General features: G+C 43.0%; 1 protein-coding gene across 1 annotated transcript in view; it reads right to left on the reverse strand.

Annotated features, from left to right (window-relative positions):
* Positions 1 to 1,654: 1,654 nt before the first annotated feature.
* Positions 1,655 to 19,025, reverse strand: part of LOC116669755 (cysteine rich transmembrane BMP regulator 1 (chordin-like)) — a 29,768-nt gene continuing 12,397 nt past the window's right edge. The window contains exons 4-15 of the mRNA XM_032499791.1: positions 18,592 to 18,834; positions 15,064 to 15,243; positions 12,751 to 12,954; positions 11,784 to 11,912; positions 11,274 to 11,427; positions 7,973 to 8,094; positions 6,581 to 6,799; positions 5,220 to 5,435; positions 3,832 to 4,053; positions 2,846 to 2,968; positions 2,284 to 2,462; positions 1,655 to 1,861 (exon numbers count right to left, since the gene is read on the reverse strand). Coding sequence (XP_032355682.1) covers positions 1,667 to 1,861; positions 2,284 to 2,462; positions 2,846 to 2,968; positions 3,832 to 4,053; positions 5,220 to 5,435; positions 6,581 to 6,799; positions 7,973 to 8,094; positions 11,274 to 11,427; positions 11,784 to 11,912; positions 12,751 to 12,954; positions 15,064 to 15,243; positions 18,592 to 18,834 — 2,186 coding nt within the window. The 3' untranslated portion in view covers positions 1,655 to 1,666. The remainder of the gene's footprint in view (positions 1,862 to 2,283; positions 2,463 to 2,845; positions 2,969 to 3,831; positions 4,054 to 5,219; positions 5,436 to 6,580; positions 6,800 to 7,972; positions 8,095 to 11,273; positions 11,428 to 11,783; positions 11,913 to 12,750; positions 12,955 to 15,063; positions 15,244 to 18,591; positions 18,835 to 19,025) is intronic.

Genomic DNA, 19,025 nt, shown 5'->3' on the forward strand with positions numbered 1-19,025 from the left:
GGGAAAAAAACAAAAAACACTGGCTCCAAAGAAAAGTGCTAGGTCTCTTTGACATGTTCTGTAATGTGTACCATTATGTACAGTTACTAGCGAGCTCCACTTACAGTCTTCCACATCACATAATTCACTCGTAAATGAAGAGTTAATGAGAAGCATCAGTACAACAATGACATCTGTTCATCTTAATATTGGGTGAATACAGTATATTACTGTTGTTCCGTGATATGGGCAAATACAGTTATTCAATGAAAACATTATGCATTAAGGCTATAGATTAAGGCTTTAAAATGATCGCTAACATTCAGTGTGAAAAGTAGCTCCACACACACACACACACACACACACACACACACACACACACACACACACACACACACACCACACACCAACAAACAAACACTCTCTCACACACAGTTTTGAATGAAGTTATGAAGTGAGGCATGGTATCAAAGGCATTCCATAAACAGTAGGTCCAGATAAAGCATCTGGCACCACCCTGCAGTCGATAAAATGACATTCCTCCTGAATGAACATCACTCTACTTGAACTTGCAATTTTTGTAATGATGAAGTACGACTTGAGTCCTTGTATTACGGTCAAGTTGGGAGAGGAAGCTCACTTATTTAATTTTGTAGAATTACGGTTTGTTGTCAAAGTTTTCTGAATGGTATGACTCGGGTCATGTGAAGGTAAAAACTAGGCTATTTTTTGGAAGCGGTCATTACTGAACTTGATTGCAGGAATGTGTCACTCGTGCCCCACAAAGACACCGATAATAAAAAAGAGATATGGCCAAGAAAAAACACTACAACTATTACAAATACTGTAGAAATATATAAAAACTAAAATGGAAACCACACATTCTAAAGCAGGGGGTTGGATCTGGGGGTCTACACAAAGCCTGTTGACTTATTATGATTTTGGCTGCTGAACCCAATTTGATCCAATTGGATTATCAGTTCCTTTGGCCTCCTTGCTGATAAAAACAGTTATGTCCACGAAGCACTGCTGAACTCAGAGGGGTGCAGCAACCTCAACACCCCCTTTTACAGCCCAAACCCCTGTCCTAAAGCTTTTTATGCTTCTGTTGCCTTGAAGTTCCAGTTTCAAAAGGAGGCAATAATATTACAATGTTCACAGTCAAAGTCTGATTCTGACTAAGGAGCCTCTCTGGCTGTCTCCCTCTCTGTTTAAAAGCAGAGCCCGGAGTGGCTGTGTCCTTTATATGTCCACCCGTACATCCGCCTCCCAGCGTCTCACTCCACCACAAAGATCCAAACACAGAACATTATGGAAACATATTAAAAGAAACAGAGGTCACTTGCTTTGTCTCTTGTAGAGCATCCTCTGTTTCAAAAGACAGAAGGGTGGGAACAAGGCAGTGGCACCCAAGGTGGGTGGGTGTGTGCACTATTGCGCGAATCACCATGGATATAAATATAAACCATGGAACAATAAGACAGAGCGGGAGGTGCCGGACAGCTCTGATCTGCAGAGTTCGAGGTGTGTGTGTGTGTGTGTGTGTGTGTGTGTGTGTGTGTGTGTGTGTGTGTGTGTGTGTGTGTGTGTGTGTGTGTGTGTGTGTGTGTGTGTGTGTGTGTGTGTGTGTGTGTGTGTGTGTGTGTGTGTGTGTGTGTGTGTGTGTGTGTGTGTGTGTGTGTGTGTGTTAGCGCTTTGTCCAGTCGTTTCCCATGCTCAGCTTGGCCCTTGGGATGGTCATCTTGTCTGCGCAGGTGGAGTTCATTTCTGGAGAGAAATGGATGATGCCGCAGTCATTCTTCACATTCTGAAATTTGTTCTCCTTGGAGGGCTCCATGTAGACCACTGAGTTCTTGTTTACGTGCTTCTTTAGCATCACAGTCTGAGCAGGGAAAGGAAAAAGAACATAATCCCTTGTTAGATTGAAGCCATAATTCAGGTCACTATGGATAGTAGGTGATGAAAGCTTGCTAATTTATGTCAGCTTGCACGAGATGGCTTCTGAGAATACTCTCTGACAAAGTCAGATATTCTGACACCACCATCTCATTTCGCGGTAGAGTTGTAGACTTTATGATGGACATGACCTTGTTCAAGTTAAAACAGTATATGTTTCCCCTTGCCGCACAAGGGGAAACTACATTAATCCTGATGTCGTGACAGTTTTAGCACTGGTTGTAGCAGAATCTGGAAGATCAAGGAAAACTCCCTGTGACCCATCCACAGATTAACACTGTCCACACGGTCATTTTAAGCCCTCAAAACAACGAGCTGATTCACGTGATTTACAGATTAACTTCTCACCTTCTTTGGTGCGCTGTAGCAGGACATCTGCACCCACTTCTTTTTCTTGTTGATGAGTAATGCCACGACGAGGAAGATGACAATAGCTAGCAGGAGACCTGCCAGGATCCAGGCTGCTGATTGGTAGATGACGGCCATCTCTGTTTGGCTGGGGTAATTCTCACCTAAACCTGACTCATCTGTGGGACACAGACAGCATCAATATTAGATATTCGATTAGATATTTCATTACCGTGCCCATCCTATTTACCAATCTTAATTTAAACCATCTTATTTCTTTGTTTTTGGCAGAAATCCCAGCTCAGTACTAAACGCATAGAAAATCAACTTTAGGTGTCACAAGAGAGCTCATGCTTAGCCATTCATCAATATTGTTTAAGTTCAGCATAAGTTAGTAGAAATTTCACTCATTTATCAATGCATCCCAAACACCCTTTATAAGTATAAACATTTGCAGGAATTGGCAAGAAGAGTGCATACAATGATGCCAATAACTAGGATGGGGTTACCACTACACAGTGTACAGGGAATAGGAAGAGGAGTGTTTGTGGAGAACAGGTACCTGTCTCAGCAATGATAGGTGGTACAGTGACTGTGGTCATCCACACTGCACTCTCCACTGTAATAGGGACCATTGTCTTGGGGGCGTTGGTAGACACTATCACTGGCACTGACGTTGTAATTTCTGTTTAAACAGGAGTAAGATCCTTTACAAATGCCGCTGGTGTAATGCAAAACATTCCAGACATAAACATTTCCAACTGTGAGTAAGTGTATGAACTCCCTGGTGTCTCAGTTGATAAGCCGTGTTTATAGGAACTGTCCCCTTAACTTCCACTGCACCGCTTTGTAAAGGCATTACATAAAAAGCTGTTTTCCACAGGGCCAATAACAAAAACAAAGGCCAGAAAACGGCTACATATCAGGGTGAACAATGGTAGCCTATGCGGAGGTTTTCCTCTATAGGAAAAGCTGACATGGAGTTTTGCCTTCCTGTGCTGCCACAGAGAGAGTGTTGCGGGCCGATTCAGCCGGGGACCGGAAACACGTGTGAATGTGCGGATGCTTGAGGAATGTTTTTGCTCCGAGTGGACCGTGTGTGTATGTCACGTGGAATGTTGTTGCGAATGATGGTATTTGCCCATGTAGCGCCAGAGTGGCTGTGTCTAACGAACAAATACATACACATTCAGTCTGGAAACCGGCATTCCCTCAGCTACGCCCTCTTTTTTTTAACAGGCAGCATTATGAATTATAACTTTCCCAACAACAGGCTGTGCCCTGTTCCAGTGGTACCACTTATTATAAGGATGGTAGTTGTGCAAAACTTTGACAGCTCTTGTTCTCACTTTGTGGAAGTGTTACGTAAACCTCATTTTAGTATGCAATACAAACAACATTTAAAATGTATAAATTCAAAGTTTATACATTTTGTGTATACAGTGTATATTTTTAGTGTAATAAAAATACTCAAAGCGGCATCTTTGGCACATATGCTTACTGTGTAAATGCAGCTTTCTCTATAATGAGACACACCTAAATACTCACCGAGACAGTGTGGGCAGCACTGGCCCTTGCGTAAGACGGGAACCCTGCAGTTGGCAGCCGGACAGCGCTGAGAGAAACACTGAATGGTGCCGTTGTTGCAGGTGCAGCTGGTGCAGGCGTTGGCCTTCCAGGAGTCCCCAGCCAGTAGCACGTCTCCATCGCTGGTTATGCAGTACTCCTGCTGGCTGTTGTTCACTGGCAGCAAGGGGCTTAGTGTCTCCTCTGTCATTGCACAGAGGCATAAATAGGGTTAATAATGAAAATACACAGAGGTTAAGGTAAGACATGGGGCTGTGTGCTAAGTCATGTCCCAGCCTGTTTCCTCGCTTAATAATATGATTTGGCAAAGTAAGGTTATAGCTCAAGTTAGGCTTGTTGAGAATTGCCATTTTCAAAGGAATAACGTAATTTTGTCTAAATTATACATAACTATACGGAGAGGCTAGCTTCTGTGTGACTCCTGCATTTAACCCAGCTGTAAAACATCTCAATCCACTGAAGTTATTGGGCCTTTAGGGTTACGTTGAAGATAAGATGCTTTACTGTACAGTATGTTAAACACAAGTGTCTCCATATGGCAGATGTTAGTTCAGACGAAGGCCTTATCTCTCCGTCTCATCAGGCCCTGCGGCCCTGTGATATATGGCCTTCTCATGACCAAAGACTTTAGTTAGCATGTACACACTGCACTAGCCTACTGTACACATACATCATTGGGCCATCAGTGAGATGTGTATTATTCCCACATTCCTGGTGACCAGACCCATACATAAATCAAAGGCTGGCCTCTGACAATCTGCTTTTGTGAAGGGAGATGCAGCGATAAGGCGGGATGGCATTCTCGAGGAGCAGCTCTCAAGCGCAGGGCGCAGTCATGCATTGCTGATTTGTGGGCCTCATGCTTGAAAGTGCTTGGGATATGTTGATTCTAAGTGTATGAGAAGAGGCTTGAATGTTTGGGTACAGTTGTAAATAAAATATGGTTGAGGTTTTGCATTCGCTTAGACATTTGTGTCAAAAGTTTTTTCCCATGAAAAAGTAGGAATAGCACAGATTCAGTCAAATTTGGTACATTCTTGCCCTTCCAGCTATAAGGGAGTTTGATGAACCTCCAGTGTGGGCCGCTGGGTGAAAGCTGTTCACATGTGCTGCTGCCTGCCCGGAGGATCACTATGTAAATCCAACCGGTCTTGGCTGGTTTCTTTATGAGTCTGTGTGCCTGACATAAAACCCCTACAGAGTGCAACATGCAAGACCTTCCAAAACCACATGCTGATAGCACATCCAAAACAGATTCCTACTTCCCTAGCCACTACCCCAACTTAGTGTGACCCATGCTGAATTTTATCTGAAATTACCCCGGCTTTCCTCTAGCCTTTTTCTCTTACCTGGGCATACGTGGCAACAGGTGTTCTTGTTTCTGATTGGTGTCTGGCAGAGAGCCGGTGGACACACTTCAGTGTCGCACAGGACACGTCCCTTCCTGCAGGTGCACCTTGTGCACTCGTCCAGGTTCCAGGTCTCCCCCTCCACATAGAATTCCCCCCCAGGTGCTCTGCACACCACCATGTCCATCCCCTCTGGCAGACCGCTGCCTGAATCATCTGGAGTAGAGTGAGGAGAGAGGAAGAGAGGAAACAGTCACGTGTGTGATATCAAATTCACAAACAATAACTGGTGCACAATGAAGTGAAGCAACCATATTGAGAGTGTAACAGAGTCATAGGTTACTAGAATAAAGATGCATGGGAGACCACTAGCCATTAACAAGAAGCCTCTGGCAGCTTAGGGTTGTGTCCAAGTTGTGTTTTCACTCTAGTTTAGTTGAAAACATCTTTCTGTCCAGCAAAGTATCAGACATCTGCAAAGAGTTAGCCTGTTGTCCCCTGACTGCAAAGTGTGTATAGCTTCTAAAAGTTGTAGACATTCTTTCACTCCTAAATATTTGAACAGCCAACTGAGTCACTCCTCCATAAATACCCCGCAAGAGTTAGAGGGTCGTGGATTAAAAAAAGAAAGTGTGGGTGTGGATCAGTGTGCCTTCCATTTTTAGAGAAACAGACAGAGACTGTGTGTTTGAGAGTTTCTGTGGCCTGCGAATCCAAAAAGCTTGAATGCTAGCTAGAGACTCAATACTCTCTGTTGATTCAGCTGTTAGGGGACTCTATACTGTGTATTTCCAGAATGTGGGTCCAGTTATTGTGTTTTGTCATTTTTTTATTTTATTTTTTTATTTTTATTTTTAAAGCCATCTGACTGTGTGATGTGTCTTCCTCTGAGCAATGTCACTGTCTTACCAGACCCCCAAAACTAGATTGTGTGTATAAAAAGTGTGTGTGTGTATATATAGGTGTGTGTGTGTGTGTGTGTGTGTATATATGTGTGTGTATATATACAAATATAAGTCGATGAAACTATGAGGATTTATAAGGACTATGGTTAACTGCTCCTCAGACCTCCGCAGGGTAAATCCAGACAGCTAGCTACAGTATCTGTTACATTTTGTCGCAGCACCATGGCTCTGTCCGGCGCTTAGCACCGCCCATGCCGATTGTGATTGGTTTAAAGAAATGACAATAAACCAAAAGCACAAAGCACTAGCCATACCCTCCTTCACAGCGCTGTGGAGGAAGGTCTGGCCATGTGAGACTATAACAACTATGAATTGTCCTTTAAAACGGGATATACTTTAAAACTGATATTATTCTTTAAAATTGGATATAATATAAATAAATAAAGTTTGACATACCCTCACATGTAGGACAACACTGGTCAGGTCTTACAACTGGGTGAGAACATCTGGGTACGGGGCAGGAAATGAGCACACACATCTCCCTTCTAGAGTGGCAGTAGCAGTCACGACAACCGTCGTGCCAGCCATCACCTTCCTCATATCGGTGTCCATTGGAGGTGAGGCAATAGCTGGGCATCGGGGCCGGGGGAGTGGTGCTTGGGACATGGCCGCTTTCTAGAGACACAAGCATTAAAGGCACAGACATTACTGGGATGGTTGAGGACTCTTGGAGTAGCAGTCCAAAACTTCAAAAGGCCTAATAGACTGCTTTGTCAAGAGACCCTGTAAATTCACTCTGGACATTTCATTAAGTACTTTTATGATTTACAGTAAAATGGGCCAGTATTATTGTTTTAGGTCCAATTTCATTAGAGGCTAAAATGAGTGCTAAGTGGTAATGGTTCCATATAGTGGAACATACAACAGTCGAGAATATATTCCTTTATTGCATATTTATGTTCCAATAATCCATTTATAATCCAGCCACAAAGAAAGCTTTATTAATCTCCCACAATTCTAGCCAACTGAAAACGTTTGTTGCCTGTAACTGGGCCCCAGCATGTGTTAAACTCAGCATGGCTCTTAAAGTTTGTAGGGATTCAGTGGGATCCGGAACAAACACAGTGGACTGTACGGTGTAGCAGAGTTCAGGCAGATGTTTCTTGTCTCTTCTATTTAATTGGAATACTTAAAAACAACACACACAGAAAAACATACTTCCAAAAAAAGTTTCCTATCCCTTAATATTTTAGAAGTCCACAAGTTTTAGGTTTAGGTCTGTGTGTGTCCCTGGTTGTGGAGATGAGGAGCCAGCTGCACTGATCACCTCACCATACAGGAAAACCACCAAGCATATTTGAAGCTGAAATATTTATAATACTATGTTTTATTGGCAAAATAAACACATCACATAAAATGTGGTGCAGCATAAATATGGCATCTGCATACTTGCTTTAAACTTAGGGGTTGAGGGAATCTAATTTGAGTTGCGCACACACAGCCCCTGGATAAAGCTAAACACCACCAATAATCAAAACAAGCATACATAAAAGTCTCCACAGTAGAGCAGAAGAAGGTTAAAGGAAATCAAATCAGCAGCTTAGTGGCAGACAGAGCTTTCCCATCTCCTTCCACCCGCTACCCTTTACACTGCTTAAAACTAAGACCTTGTGGTGAAACTGTAGTTATGTGTCAGGAGGTAACTTGATGTATGAAATGTGTGGTAGAGGGAAGATCAAGATCTCGCCATAATCAGCGCGGTTCATCCTCTTAGGACTGAATCAATCCCAATATCTTGTGAAAGCATCAGCAAATCATCCCCAAACTATCAGAAACATTGTCACTTGCCTTTACACATGCAGATGGAGCAGCCCTTTCTGTTCTGTCGATAGCCGTCGATGCACTGCTTGCCACAGGTGAAGGGAGGACACTTGACACAGCGACACATCTCACACCCATGCTTGTTTCTCCTGCAAGGCAACAAACATGCAAATTAGGAAGCACACGTATAAAAAGTGTATTTTTTGGTGAAATGGAAGTCATCAATGTATTTCAGTGAATAAGTTCCAGTGAGAAACATACTGTCTTCACTTTTTACAGGAGAGTACAGAGTACTAGCTTTAACAATGACCTTAATATCAGCAAAACCAATGAGTAATTACTTATTAATATTACTGCAAAGAAGCTACAAATTCTAAAACGGGGATGCTTGACACATCTTCAAAACCAGCAGCACAGAGGATCTTTACAATTTAGTATCTGACCAAATAAGAAATATGGTCACAATCTCTCCTTCTTTCCTTGTCACAGTAAACTTTACCCTCCAAAATCAAATCCCTTTGTCCTCGGCCACATCTATCACCAGCATGGAGGCATAAAGATGCCAAACCGCTAGATTAAAAATGGCTTCACATTGAGGACATCTCCAGGATGTACAGAGGTGATGGAGCAACATGGTGTGACTGAGTAAAATCCAGATGCTCAAGTCTGGTATAATCAACATCTGGGCCAGCTTCCCCCTGTCTATATTAGCCGCATTTGAAGAAGGCCAAATAACAAGCCAACATGTGACATCCCTGTAGTTTGCACATTATACCAACCCAAAGATGAAGAAGGAGCAATCTAAAGCCAATTCAGGTGCTTTTAATTTACCCTGTTGCCATCTGAATTGCTCCAAAAGCATGTGGCAACACCAAAGAGCAGTGCTCAGATAAGACCTGATATAGGCTTGTTGGATTGATCAGTACACAAAAAGACAGAAAAGAAAGTACAGTTGTCAGAGCAAAGCAACATTAAAAGGATATCCTCACATACAAAGACACAGGAGCAGCATGAAGTGCAGAAGATGCAGAGGGTGTAAATAAGCCAGTAGAATCTAATTATCTGTCTAATAGAACATGGATAAACTGCAGCTTGATAAATTGTCAAATACCCAGATGAAGGAATGACCTGTAACTAGTCATCCCTCATTCTAGACATCCTCTCTATCCCTCCCTGTCTCATTCAGCCTCTCTCACTCAGCTAGCCTCTCTCTTGAGTCTCTCCTCTCTTGAGTCTCTCGTGTGTGTGATAATATTAAGTGATAATACCCATTTTATGAAGAAGTGGTCTCATTAGGCCTAGTTAATGACTCCATTAATCTTCATCTGCCAGGGCAGCATAAATAAAAAAAAGCCGCAGTACCTTCCATGGGTTTTAGCCATGGACAGTAGGGCTGCACGATATCAAGACAATATCTAATTGCAATTATTTTCACTGATATTGCGATTGTGATATGATTCACAATATTGGAGGGAATGATCATTTTTGTATTGTTATTCTCATTTTCATTGAAAAATATAAATAATGGTAATAAAATGGTTGAAGTGTTATTTTTTGCAACGATCTGTACCAAAAAAAGATTTTTTTTTTTTAGTCTGTAGGATACGATTTGTAGGCCAGGAAGTCTCTGCAGCACCACAACACTTTATTTTAGAAGGGTTTGACACATATTTGGCCTTTAACAAATATTGCGCCCCCCCGCAATTTGGATATTGCACTAGTTCATATTGCGATTTCAATTAAATTGTGATTAATTGTGCAGCCCTAATGGACGGTGCTGCGTCCTATAAAGAGGACAGAGCATCACAGGCTCGGCAAACAGAAGACCCTGTCTGTGCTGAAACAGCAATAAGAGCTGTTGAAACAACACTTGGCCAGTGCCTCACTGTACAAATACAGAGACAGAGAGTGCTGCAACCTTAGAGCAAGGCTTTGTTTGAAGATGGTGTGTGGAATTCTAAGTAGCGCTTTGGGCTCCAGGAGGATAGAGGGGCTTGGGGAGGCACTGAGGGCCCTGGGGTCCTGGAACTGCTGGCTCGGCACAATTTCCAGTGTGCAGCAACTTTGGTGGCCAGAAGAATGCCATTTATGCCAAAGTGATGATTTTGAGATATGAAGGACAGAAAACATAACTTCAGTTGCAAGAACTGCACTAAGAATGTCCTTCATCTCGAGTGTTAACACAAGAGATAAATGTGCAGCACATAGTTACATAGTTTGTACATAGTACATAATGTACATAGTTTACAGTCATCCTGCTTTGGAGGCCTTTGCCTTCAGTTTTGGATATGTACATTACAGTACTCACAGGATGTCATCAATACAGCCAGTATAAACACATAGATCTTTTGTGCTTTTTGTTTCTTTGTGGTGGCTGCATGCAGAAGTCCTGTGTGAGGAGACAGATCTGCATTGTATGGCTGGCAAGCTCGCAGAGGATTTTAGACTTCTGAGGCTAGATCTAAACATCTGCTTATGAAGGATAAAGCCAGGACTTCCTGCTCTTCGTTTCCCCACAGGGTCCCCCTCATCATCTCTCCTCTCCTCTGGTATACAGCGCAGACATAGTTGGGCTTATCTTGAGCCGTGGCTTCACAGAGCACGGTTGAGATACCCGAAAGAATCCCAACTGTATAAGTTTCATAAAGGCTGCTTTTGTCCTGGTGTGTTTTTGATCGTTGTATTGAGACGGAACAATGATTTATGAAAGAGAGTGGTGCCTGGGGACTGAGCGTCCGGGTAGAGAGCACTTCCAGATGTTTGATTGGATTAAATGGGATTAGGAGGTGAGGAGTTGCAGGGAGCTGAGTTATTACTCACACACAAACATGCACAAACACAGATTTAGAGACCTAGGATTGTCCACCAAGGTAGACCCTTTGATCTTGGATGCCAAACTACTGTTGCAACAGCCTGTTTGACTTCCCTTTTTACCAGGACTAAGCAGCCACTGACTGGCCTTTGGGCATCACTTGATAATTTAAACTCCTTCTTCAACCATACCAGTTTAAATACAGGAAGTGACTGGGAAAAAACTTTAATGGAATTTATGAAAACTAAAACCCCTTTAAACACAGATTTTAGGACGCAAACATTTTCCATCAAGAAAAACTCAATCTCTCGTCAACATAACAGCATTTCCAAACTGTCAACTTAGGTTTTATGAGCTTATGAGCATGTAAGAGCAAAGTGTATAGTTTCTCATATATCTACATATCATGTCACTGGCAGCCACAGATGTCTTTAAACGGTCTGAAAACATACATGACACATACATGTAGCTGGATTTGGGGGATGAGAAACCCACAGTGTCACTGGGCATACTTACACATATCCATAGGGGCAGGTCTTAGTGCAGGTCAAAGGTCGGCACCTTTGCACGGGTATGCTGCACTCACACACATCACAGCCAAAATCATCCTTCTTGTAGCCCATTGGGCATTGCAGTGAACAGTATTTTCCCAGGTCAGGGCAGGAGTCATCTGAAAGAGTTGAGGCAGAGGTATTCTGATCATGGGCACAGCAATCCATCAAAGGCAAAGGCATGAGTTGCTTTGGTGCTGCTTACAGGAACATTCTTGTGACAGAGAAACTTTCAAAGACTGTAGCCATGTACAAAAATAAGCGGTCATGAATGTGAACATGTCTTTGTTGCTGTCAAAACACAGTGGTTTCCAGATTGTTTTGACATCAGCGTGAGCAAACAGCTAAATACAGTGTGCACCATTTTAATGCAGGAATTTATTTAATTTATACTATTTATTGATCCCCAGCCTGGAAATTACAATTTAATTTGTAACCCTTTGGGTTTAACGTAAAGTGAGAAAAGTGAACTTACTATTGAGACACTGGCAGAGCAGACATCCATTTCTGTCCTGTTGGAAGCCGTAGAGGCAGTCATTCCCTGACAAGGAGCAGTTTACCAGAGGAGGGCATAGCATGGGGCTAACTGTTTCGTAAGAAGGCTCTGGAGAACAAAAGAGATGATGGAGGGTAAGAACTTTGCAGGAGAGCAACAGTATACAACAAAGAACAAACTGTGATTTCTTTAATACATTTCTTTCTGTTTTTTATATAAGTGTGCTAGTATGCCCCCAGGTGTTCAATGGTTTTTTGTGCCAGCTGTAATAGCTACCTATTTACACTGCTCTTATTTTGGGGTAAACAGTAATTACAGATAAATGTAGAGCAATTACAGCAGGGTGGCACTGTAAGGGGGATTATACCTCTAAGTCTTATTGTGTGGAACTGTCTCCCATTAATACATTACATTTGTCTAAAAAGCATGTTTCAGCTCTAGCACTACCAGTGAAGACAATACGAGTGTCTCCTGGACTGACGTTAGACAGACTCAGAATCAGAGCCAGCTTTATTGTGAAGCCACAAGAAAGGATGAGAACAGTTTGGAACAGACAAGCACCATAGCTATTCCCATCAAACGTCTCTTGCCACGTTCAGTGGGGGGAGCAGCCCAACGAGCTGTAACTAATTACACTCACAAAAAAGGGATCCAATTCAATTGTGCAGGCTCCTGCGTTTCTAGCACGGCACAGCCGCACACACACAGGTGGGTCTCATTTTGGTGGGCATGGGTAATAAAGGAACACAATGAACCCTGCAGCTTAAAGAATGCTCCGTGGCCTCCCCTTTAATGAGCCCATGCCGACATGTCCTCTGTAGCAAAGCTCTGGGGCCACAGGAGCCTCCGACATGTGGTATGTGGGCTAATGTGTACCTATTATAGATATGGAGCTATACCTTAGATATGATGCACGTATACAAAAGACCAACACAGCTCTCTATACCTTCACAGAAGGGACAGCACTCTCCCGGGATCTTGACAGGGTATTGGCAGCTCTGTTTGCAGGCCATGGCTGTGCAGTGTGGTTCTCCGTCCACACACTGGCAGAAGGTGCAATCGTCCTCTTTCCACTGCTCCTCATGGCCCCGCAGCTTATTATTCACCCAGCAACTGGCCTTAGTGCTATCCATTGACAATAACTCCACATCTGAGAGGAAAGAAATACACATTGTGGGTGAAGGAATGGAGCGAGAGAAGAGGTGAATCTTTGATCCATTTCTCAGCAGTCACATGTATAGTTTGGTACATCCTCTACTGTAATTGGATTAACATGAGACAGAGTGAGAGCAGAGCCGAAGGAAGCAGTATACTCCATGAGGGAGCTAACAAGATATGGAAACTGGCTTGTCACCAAGAACTGTTGAATTTGGATGACTTATCTACATTTTATAAGTAGGGAGTGGGACCCTGGCTTTACAATAACATACATAGGGATTTAAATTGTATTGCTGTGTCGTCCTGAGAGAGATTTCATCATTTGAAAAACAGCAAGGGTGATGACATTCATAACTGCTGGTCCCCACAGTGTCCACAGTGAATTTTAGATCTGTCGCATGTAGTCTCAAGTAGTAACCCTAAGGTTTGGGACAGTTAAAAAGCCATTCTGCTCAGCTAGAGGGGATGTATGATGCCTGAGCCCAGCCCTGGGAGTCTTTTTTCATTTACCATAAACAGTTTTCATTGTTTTGTTACACTGTTTATTTGTAATGAGACAGGTTAGAAGGTAGTCTCAGCATTTTCTCTTTGTGTTTGTATGAAACAAAAGTGTGTTCATATTTCTGTGTTTATGTGATAGTGTGGCTAACTGGATGTGTGTCAGAGAGAGAAAGGTTGCTGTGTTTTGTGCACAGGGATCCTATGTGTCCTATCTGATCTGAGTTTTGGCAACTGAGGTTCCATCCATCTGGCTGTAAACTATACAGCCATAGTTGTATAGTTATAGTCTATATATACCCATAATACAACATGATCGCATCTTTCCATTTGCTTCCTGTTAAAAATGTTTTGTCTCCAAGTCCAAGCCAAGGTTGTCAAGTTTTCAGTGTAAAAAATGAAACCTGTATTTATTAATCTTTTGGCCATTCGGGACAAGCTGCATACACATAACTGACCTATTATTAATTTATAAATTTCACATCCAGCCGACATGGAGTCGTGTTTTATCTCCAATATTCACTTTCCTTTTAGCTCTGTTATTGGTCTTGACCAATTTATGATTAAAATATCTGCTAAATATCTATGCACTATGTTCAATAGCTAAGCACTAACTTTGTCTGTCCGATAAGAATGAACCAAAACAGAAAAGTCATGGGCTATAAAACCAAAACTGAAAGATTATTGTGTCAAGTAATAACTCTCTATGGGCTTATTATTACAACTAATACCTTTGACATTGCAAATAGTCATTTGATCTACTGTTAAATATTGATTAGTACATCTTCAAGTATAATCACACCTTGTATCTTTAAATACTTTACATCTCTCAATCCAGATTAAGAGCCTTACAGTCATTGTTTTCCGTGAGCCAAACATTAAGTAAGAGCAGTTTTCCATTAGTAAAAGATGAAAGCATTCCATACCATCTATCTAAATGCTTACATATTCCAGGTGTACCTCAAACACTGTCCTAACATGATCCCCTATGCAGTCTTGCTCTTGGTCTTCTCCCCTTGCTCTCATGCACCCAATCAACTGTAGCCAAACGGGCACACGCTAAAACTGGTTACTGTCTCCATCCATTGGCTTCTGGCAGACTGTAATATGGTTGCCATATGCACTGCAACCCCTTTTTTTAACAAGTGCACATATCAATGCTCCCTACCTGGCTTTGAACACATGTGTTTTGCGATTGCCCCCCCCTCATTAAGCCCCAGAGCCAAATATTACAAAGCCAAGCCGTACACTCTGAAAAAGGGTTTTTATGTTCTTAAGCCTCCCCAGTGGAAAATGTTCCCTGGCTGGCTCTTTAGTGTGTGTCTTGTATGCCAGGTATGTTAACAACTGTGGAAACTGGTTATGTAGGAAACCATTAAGGTAGGGTCACACTGGAGGTGTCAGGCATGGTGGGTTTTGATATCACCTCTACCTTTCCGGTTGTCAGCTTTCCACTCTGCCAGCGGGCCACACAGAACTTCTCCTCCGTGCCACATCACCCATGGCTTAAATCTCAAAAGCACAAGTGTAGAACAGAATCTCCCATTCTAGTGTAATGAAGAATTACGTTGCCACAACAAAATATTAAGATAAAGCTGTGTACCTATGCAGACAGGGCAACACTCGCCCTCAGGAATGTAGAAGTTTTCACATTCCAGCTCAGCGCACTCTGCCTTGGAGCAGAAGGAGATTCCTCCACGGCACTGACACAGCCAGCAGGGGTCCATGCGGTACACCTCACCCTCGGAAAACTCCTTCCCATTGTGGACACACCTGGGAGAGACTGAGGAGAAGAACAAGGAGAAGAAGAATCAGACAGCTGCTGACAACCTTAAACTAAACACCATGTGGGGACAATAATGCTTAACACACTCTGCAGTTGACGAATAGGGCGCGATGCTCTGTCGGGTTTCCATCACATTTGGCAAACATTAATACAAGGAATTTGTCTTTATGACTATGACAGAAAAAATGCAGTTTTTAAATCACAAATGTCAAGCTTGATCAGAGAGAGCCTATCATAATGGTATACAATCAATTAGAAATACATAAACATATCCATTCATTTTCTGCCATTGATGGAAATGTTTATCTGCACCTAATGGTGCTGAGGCAGACACTGATGACTGAGGTCAAGCCTGTGGGGTGGAATGGCATTTATCAGACAATGAAGCCAGGTCTGTGAGGAGGAATTTCACAGGGATCTATCAAGTGTTGAAAAGGCATTGAACTCTTGCAAAGGCGAGTAAAAGAAAACAGTAGTGGGTCTGAGGATTTGGCAGAATCTGGGCTCAATGTGCTGGTGGCAGGTGGAGTGAATCAATGCTCTGGCCTGCCTTTCCCAAAAGCATCCAAGCACTTAGAACCTCTTTTGGCCCTGTTCCGTTTATGAAATAAAATGAGCTTGGTTACAGCACAGGTCCAATCTTGTGTACAGACAGGCCCAGTAAAGACCAGAATACGTACTGGACAAATACGTACCTTGACCTGCTCATTTAACACTTGGCCCTTAAAGTGGCTGAATCTGTGCATAAATGTCTGTATGCATAATAACTACAATAACATCCAAAGTTGCAATTTCTACAAATTAAAACTAATATAAATAATTATTTGAAATTAATGGTGGTAGTTTTGTAGCCAAAGAAGCAGGAATATTACAGCTTGACATCTCAGTGGTGATACTAAATTACACCTTCAAATGTACCAGAGTGATTTGGGTGATTCAAAATTGTAAGATCTTAATAAAGCAAATTTTCATTAAACCCGCTCCAACATTAGGGGAGTGAGGCAATGTGGTTATGTAAGAAGGACTCCAGACTCATAGAGGAGTAGCTGCGCTAGTTAGGCAAGTAAATGCATTGCACAGATGTAAGCAGATGTGGGGCCAGCGGCTTCTATAAATGAGAGGCAGAGGTTACTGCAGCATCTGTATGCCTTTGACTGCAGACTTATAGCGTCTGCGCCGATGACCCCATGCCTTCCGACAAACAGCGCTGCCCTCTAATACAAAGCAGGTGGGCCAACTGATTTGAAAGTAGAGCAGGGATTTGTTGATCCTTTATTATCTTCCTTTCTGTTACATTCTTTCAGCTCCATCCAGCACTAGTTTCTCTCAGTATTCCTGTAGTCCTGCTTTGCGTGCAGCAAAACCAAGCAGAGAAAATGCAATAAGTACTTTAGCTGGCCGAAATCAACGCTCACAGAAGCAATAGGAAGTCACATGACGGGATGCTCACATGTGATTTCCGCAGTGTTTGTTAATGGTAATCCCTAAAACAACTTGCAGCACAGGGTCTAAATTCCAGTCATGCTTTGTGATGTTCAGTCTTCCCTAAATTGAGGATTGGAATGGAAGTGGAGATGGATGGACCATAAAACATTGACCCTTAGCCGCTCTAAATCATTTGTAATGGACTGTCATACTGGCACTTCTTGTGGTTTTCAGTCAAAAGAAACAAAACCACATTTGGAAACATGACATTTTTCCCAGAAAATAATACTAAGGTCCTTTATTAAAATCAACTTGGTAGTGATACTTAATCAGCTCAGTTTATAAGACAAGTTTAAATTGTGTCAAGAAAACAACCACTCGTCAATGTCTAAAGCCTTGGTGGTTGTTTTTATAACCAATTTAAGCTGAGCCCCCTGAGAAGTGTGATCTCAGCCTTTGTGCTTTACATTGACGTAAATCTCAAATGAACATGTGCAGTCCTGACCGTACTCTGCATCCAGGGCTCACTACAGGGGACACATGGACAAAGTGTTGATAAACAGCAGGCCACTTCTAAACAGGACCAAACAGGATAATCTGTAACATCAGGTAACTTCAGGTCAGGACGGTGCTGCCAGGTTTTGTCTGCCACCCAGATACAGCCATTCTCCAGCCAACAGTGAGTCTATCGTTGACAGAGGCCAAAACACACAGGTGGGATTTATTGTCACTGCACACACTGACCCTGACTAAATATGAGCCCTCAGCCTAGTGGGCAATGGAAACAAGTTAATCAGTCCAAGCCTGACATGCAGAGACAATGGGGGGCAGTGTTAAATCTGTTCCATTAGAGGAAAAACTAGACTAGACTAGACTTTATATGTATACTATATAGTATTTGTAGTCAGTGATTTGGTGACCAATGCAGGACTGGGGAGGTGACTAGGGGGCCCAGTGTGTGTCCTTGTCCCTGTCTGTGGCGCTTTCTGACATGGCGCAGTCATGCAGGCCTAACGGACGGTAGGGGCAGCACAAAAGGCATCAACCCCCAGACCCAAAGAGCAGCAGACACTTGTTATCAAAACACTGATCCCATGGCCCCCACGTCTGCCATTCAGCCCCCGCCGGCCTGCCGGACTCGATTACCCTCCCCACTGGCAGACTGGAGCACATAAAAAGCATTCCCATCAATGAACTGTTGAACCTTTTCCCTTTGGACGTGTGACCAGACTGGAACCCTTTGACACTGCACTTCTGTTGAGCAAATTCGTAGCCTAAGCACTTTTCTGGTCACTGGGCTCGTTAAGTCTATTAATTCCGGGACACAGCACTCATTTATGTATGTGGAAGGGCCAGAATGGGAATTTGTTCTGTTGGTAAAACAGCGAATATTTGTTGGGAGCGCAGAGTAAACAGACCAATACCACAGGTCCCCTCCCTGCCTTCCTGACTCTCCTGGCTGCCTCTGGGGCATGTCAGAGAGTGCTGAGGTCTATCTATATGTGCTCAACATCTACTCTCTGTCGCCTCTCTTTCTCTGCATTTCCTGTCTTTTTCTCTCAGAAAATCTTTGCAAGGGCGTATTTCAGACCAGAAATCTGCTTTGAAAGACCCATTATATTTAAGATCCCTTCAGGCAATACAAATATTTGTGTACACCCCTGCAAACATTTCTTTGAACCATGGTCTTAACCCTGGAAGGCAGCGGCCCAGCCTGATAAACAGCCCAACAGTAATTATCCAATCAGCAACTTTAATTTACATCTGTGGACCTTTGGTCAGCGGGGAGAAAAGCCTTACTCTAAGGAAAATAATTGCTTCCTCAAAGGCGATGAATCTCACACCAACTGTGCCATTGCTACCCCCAGTGGGAGACCAATCGAAACAGATTGTGTAGTGTGCACAGTTTAGTGCAATTACCTTTCTGGCATTCAAAGACATCACAGCAGTCTCCTGGCTGGCCGCTGGCCTGGCTGAGTGGCACGGCGCGCTGTCCGCTTGGGCACTGGGGCTTGCGGCAGGCACGGAGGTCGCAAGTGCACTGGGGCGGTATGGAGGGGCAGCAACCAGTAGGGGGCGTGTAACTCTTGGTCAGGACTGAACCCTTAGGGCAGGAGGGCACCTGCAGAGTGGGACACGTCAGTCCGGCACACCTCAGTTCTTCTGAAACACACAAACATGGACGCACGTTCACATTAAGATACATGTGGGTGTGTCAAATACAGAAGCAAAAGTGAAAATTGATGAAAAAAGATGCAAAAGCTGCGTAGCTTTTGCATCTTTTTCATCAATTTTCATACATTTTTCTTCTTCCTTTCTAAGACATTCTGTAATAGCACCTTCAACTGCTCTAC

The sequence above is a fragment of the Etheostoma spectabile genome, chromosome 20, assembly GCF_008692095.1.
Source record: "Etheostoma spectabile isolate EspeVRDwgs_2016 chromosome 20, UIUC_Espe_1.0, whole genome shotgun sequence".
Classification (NCBI taxonomy): domain Eukaryota; kingdom Metazoa; phylum Chordata; class Actinopteri; order Perciformes; family Percidae; genus Etheostoma; species Etheostoma spectabile.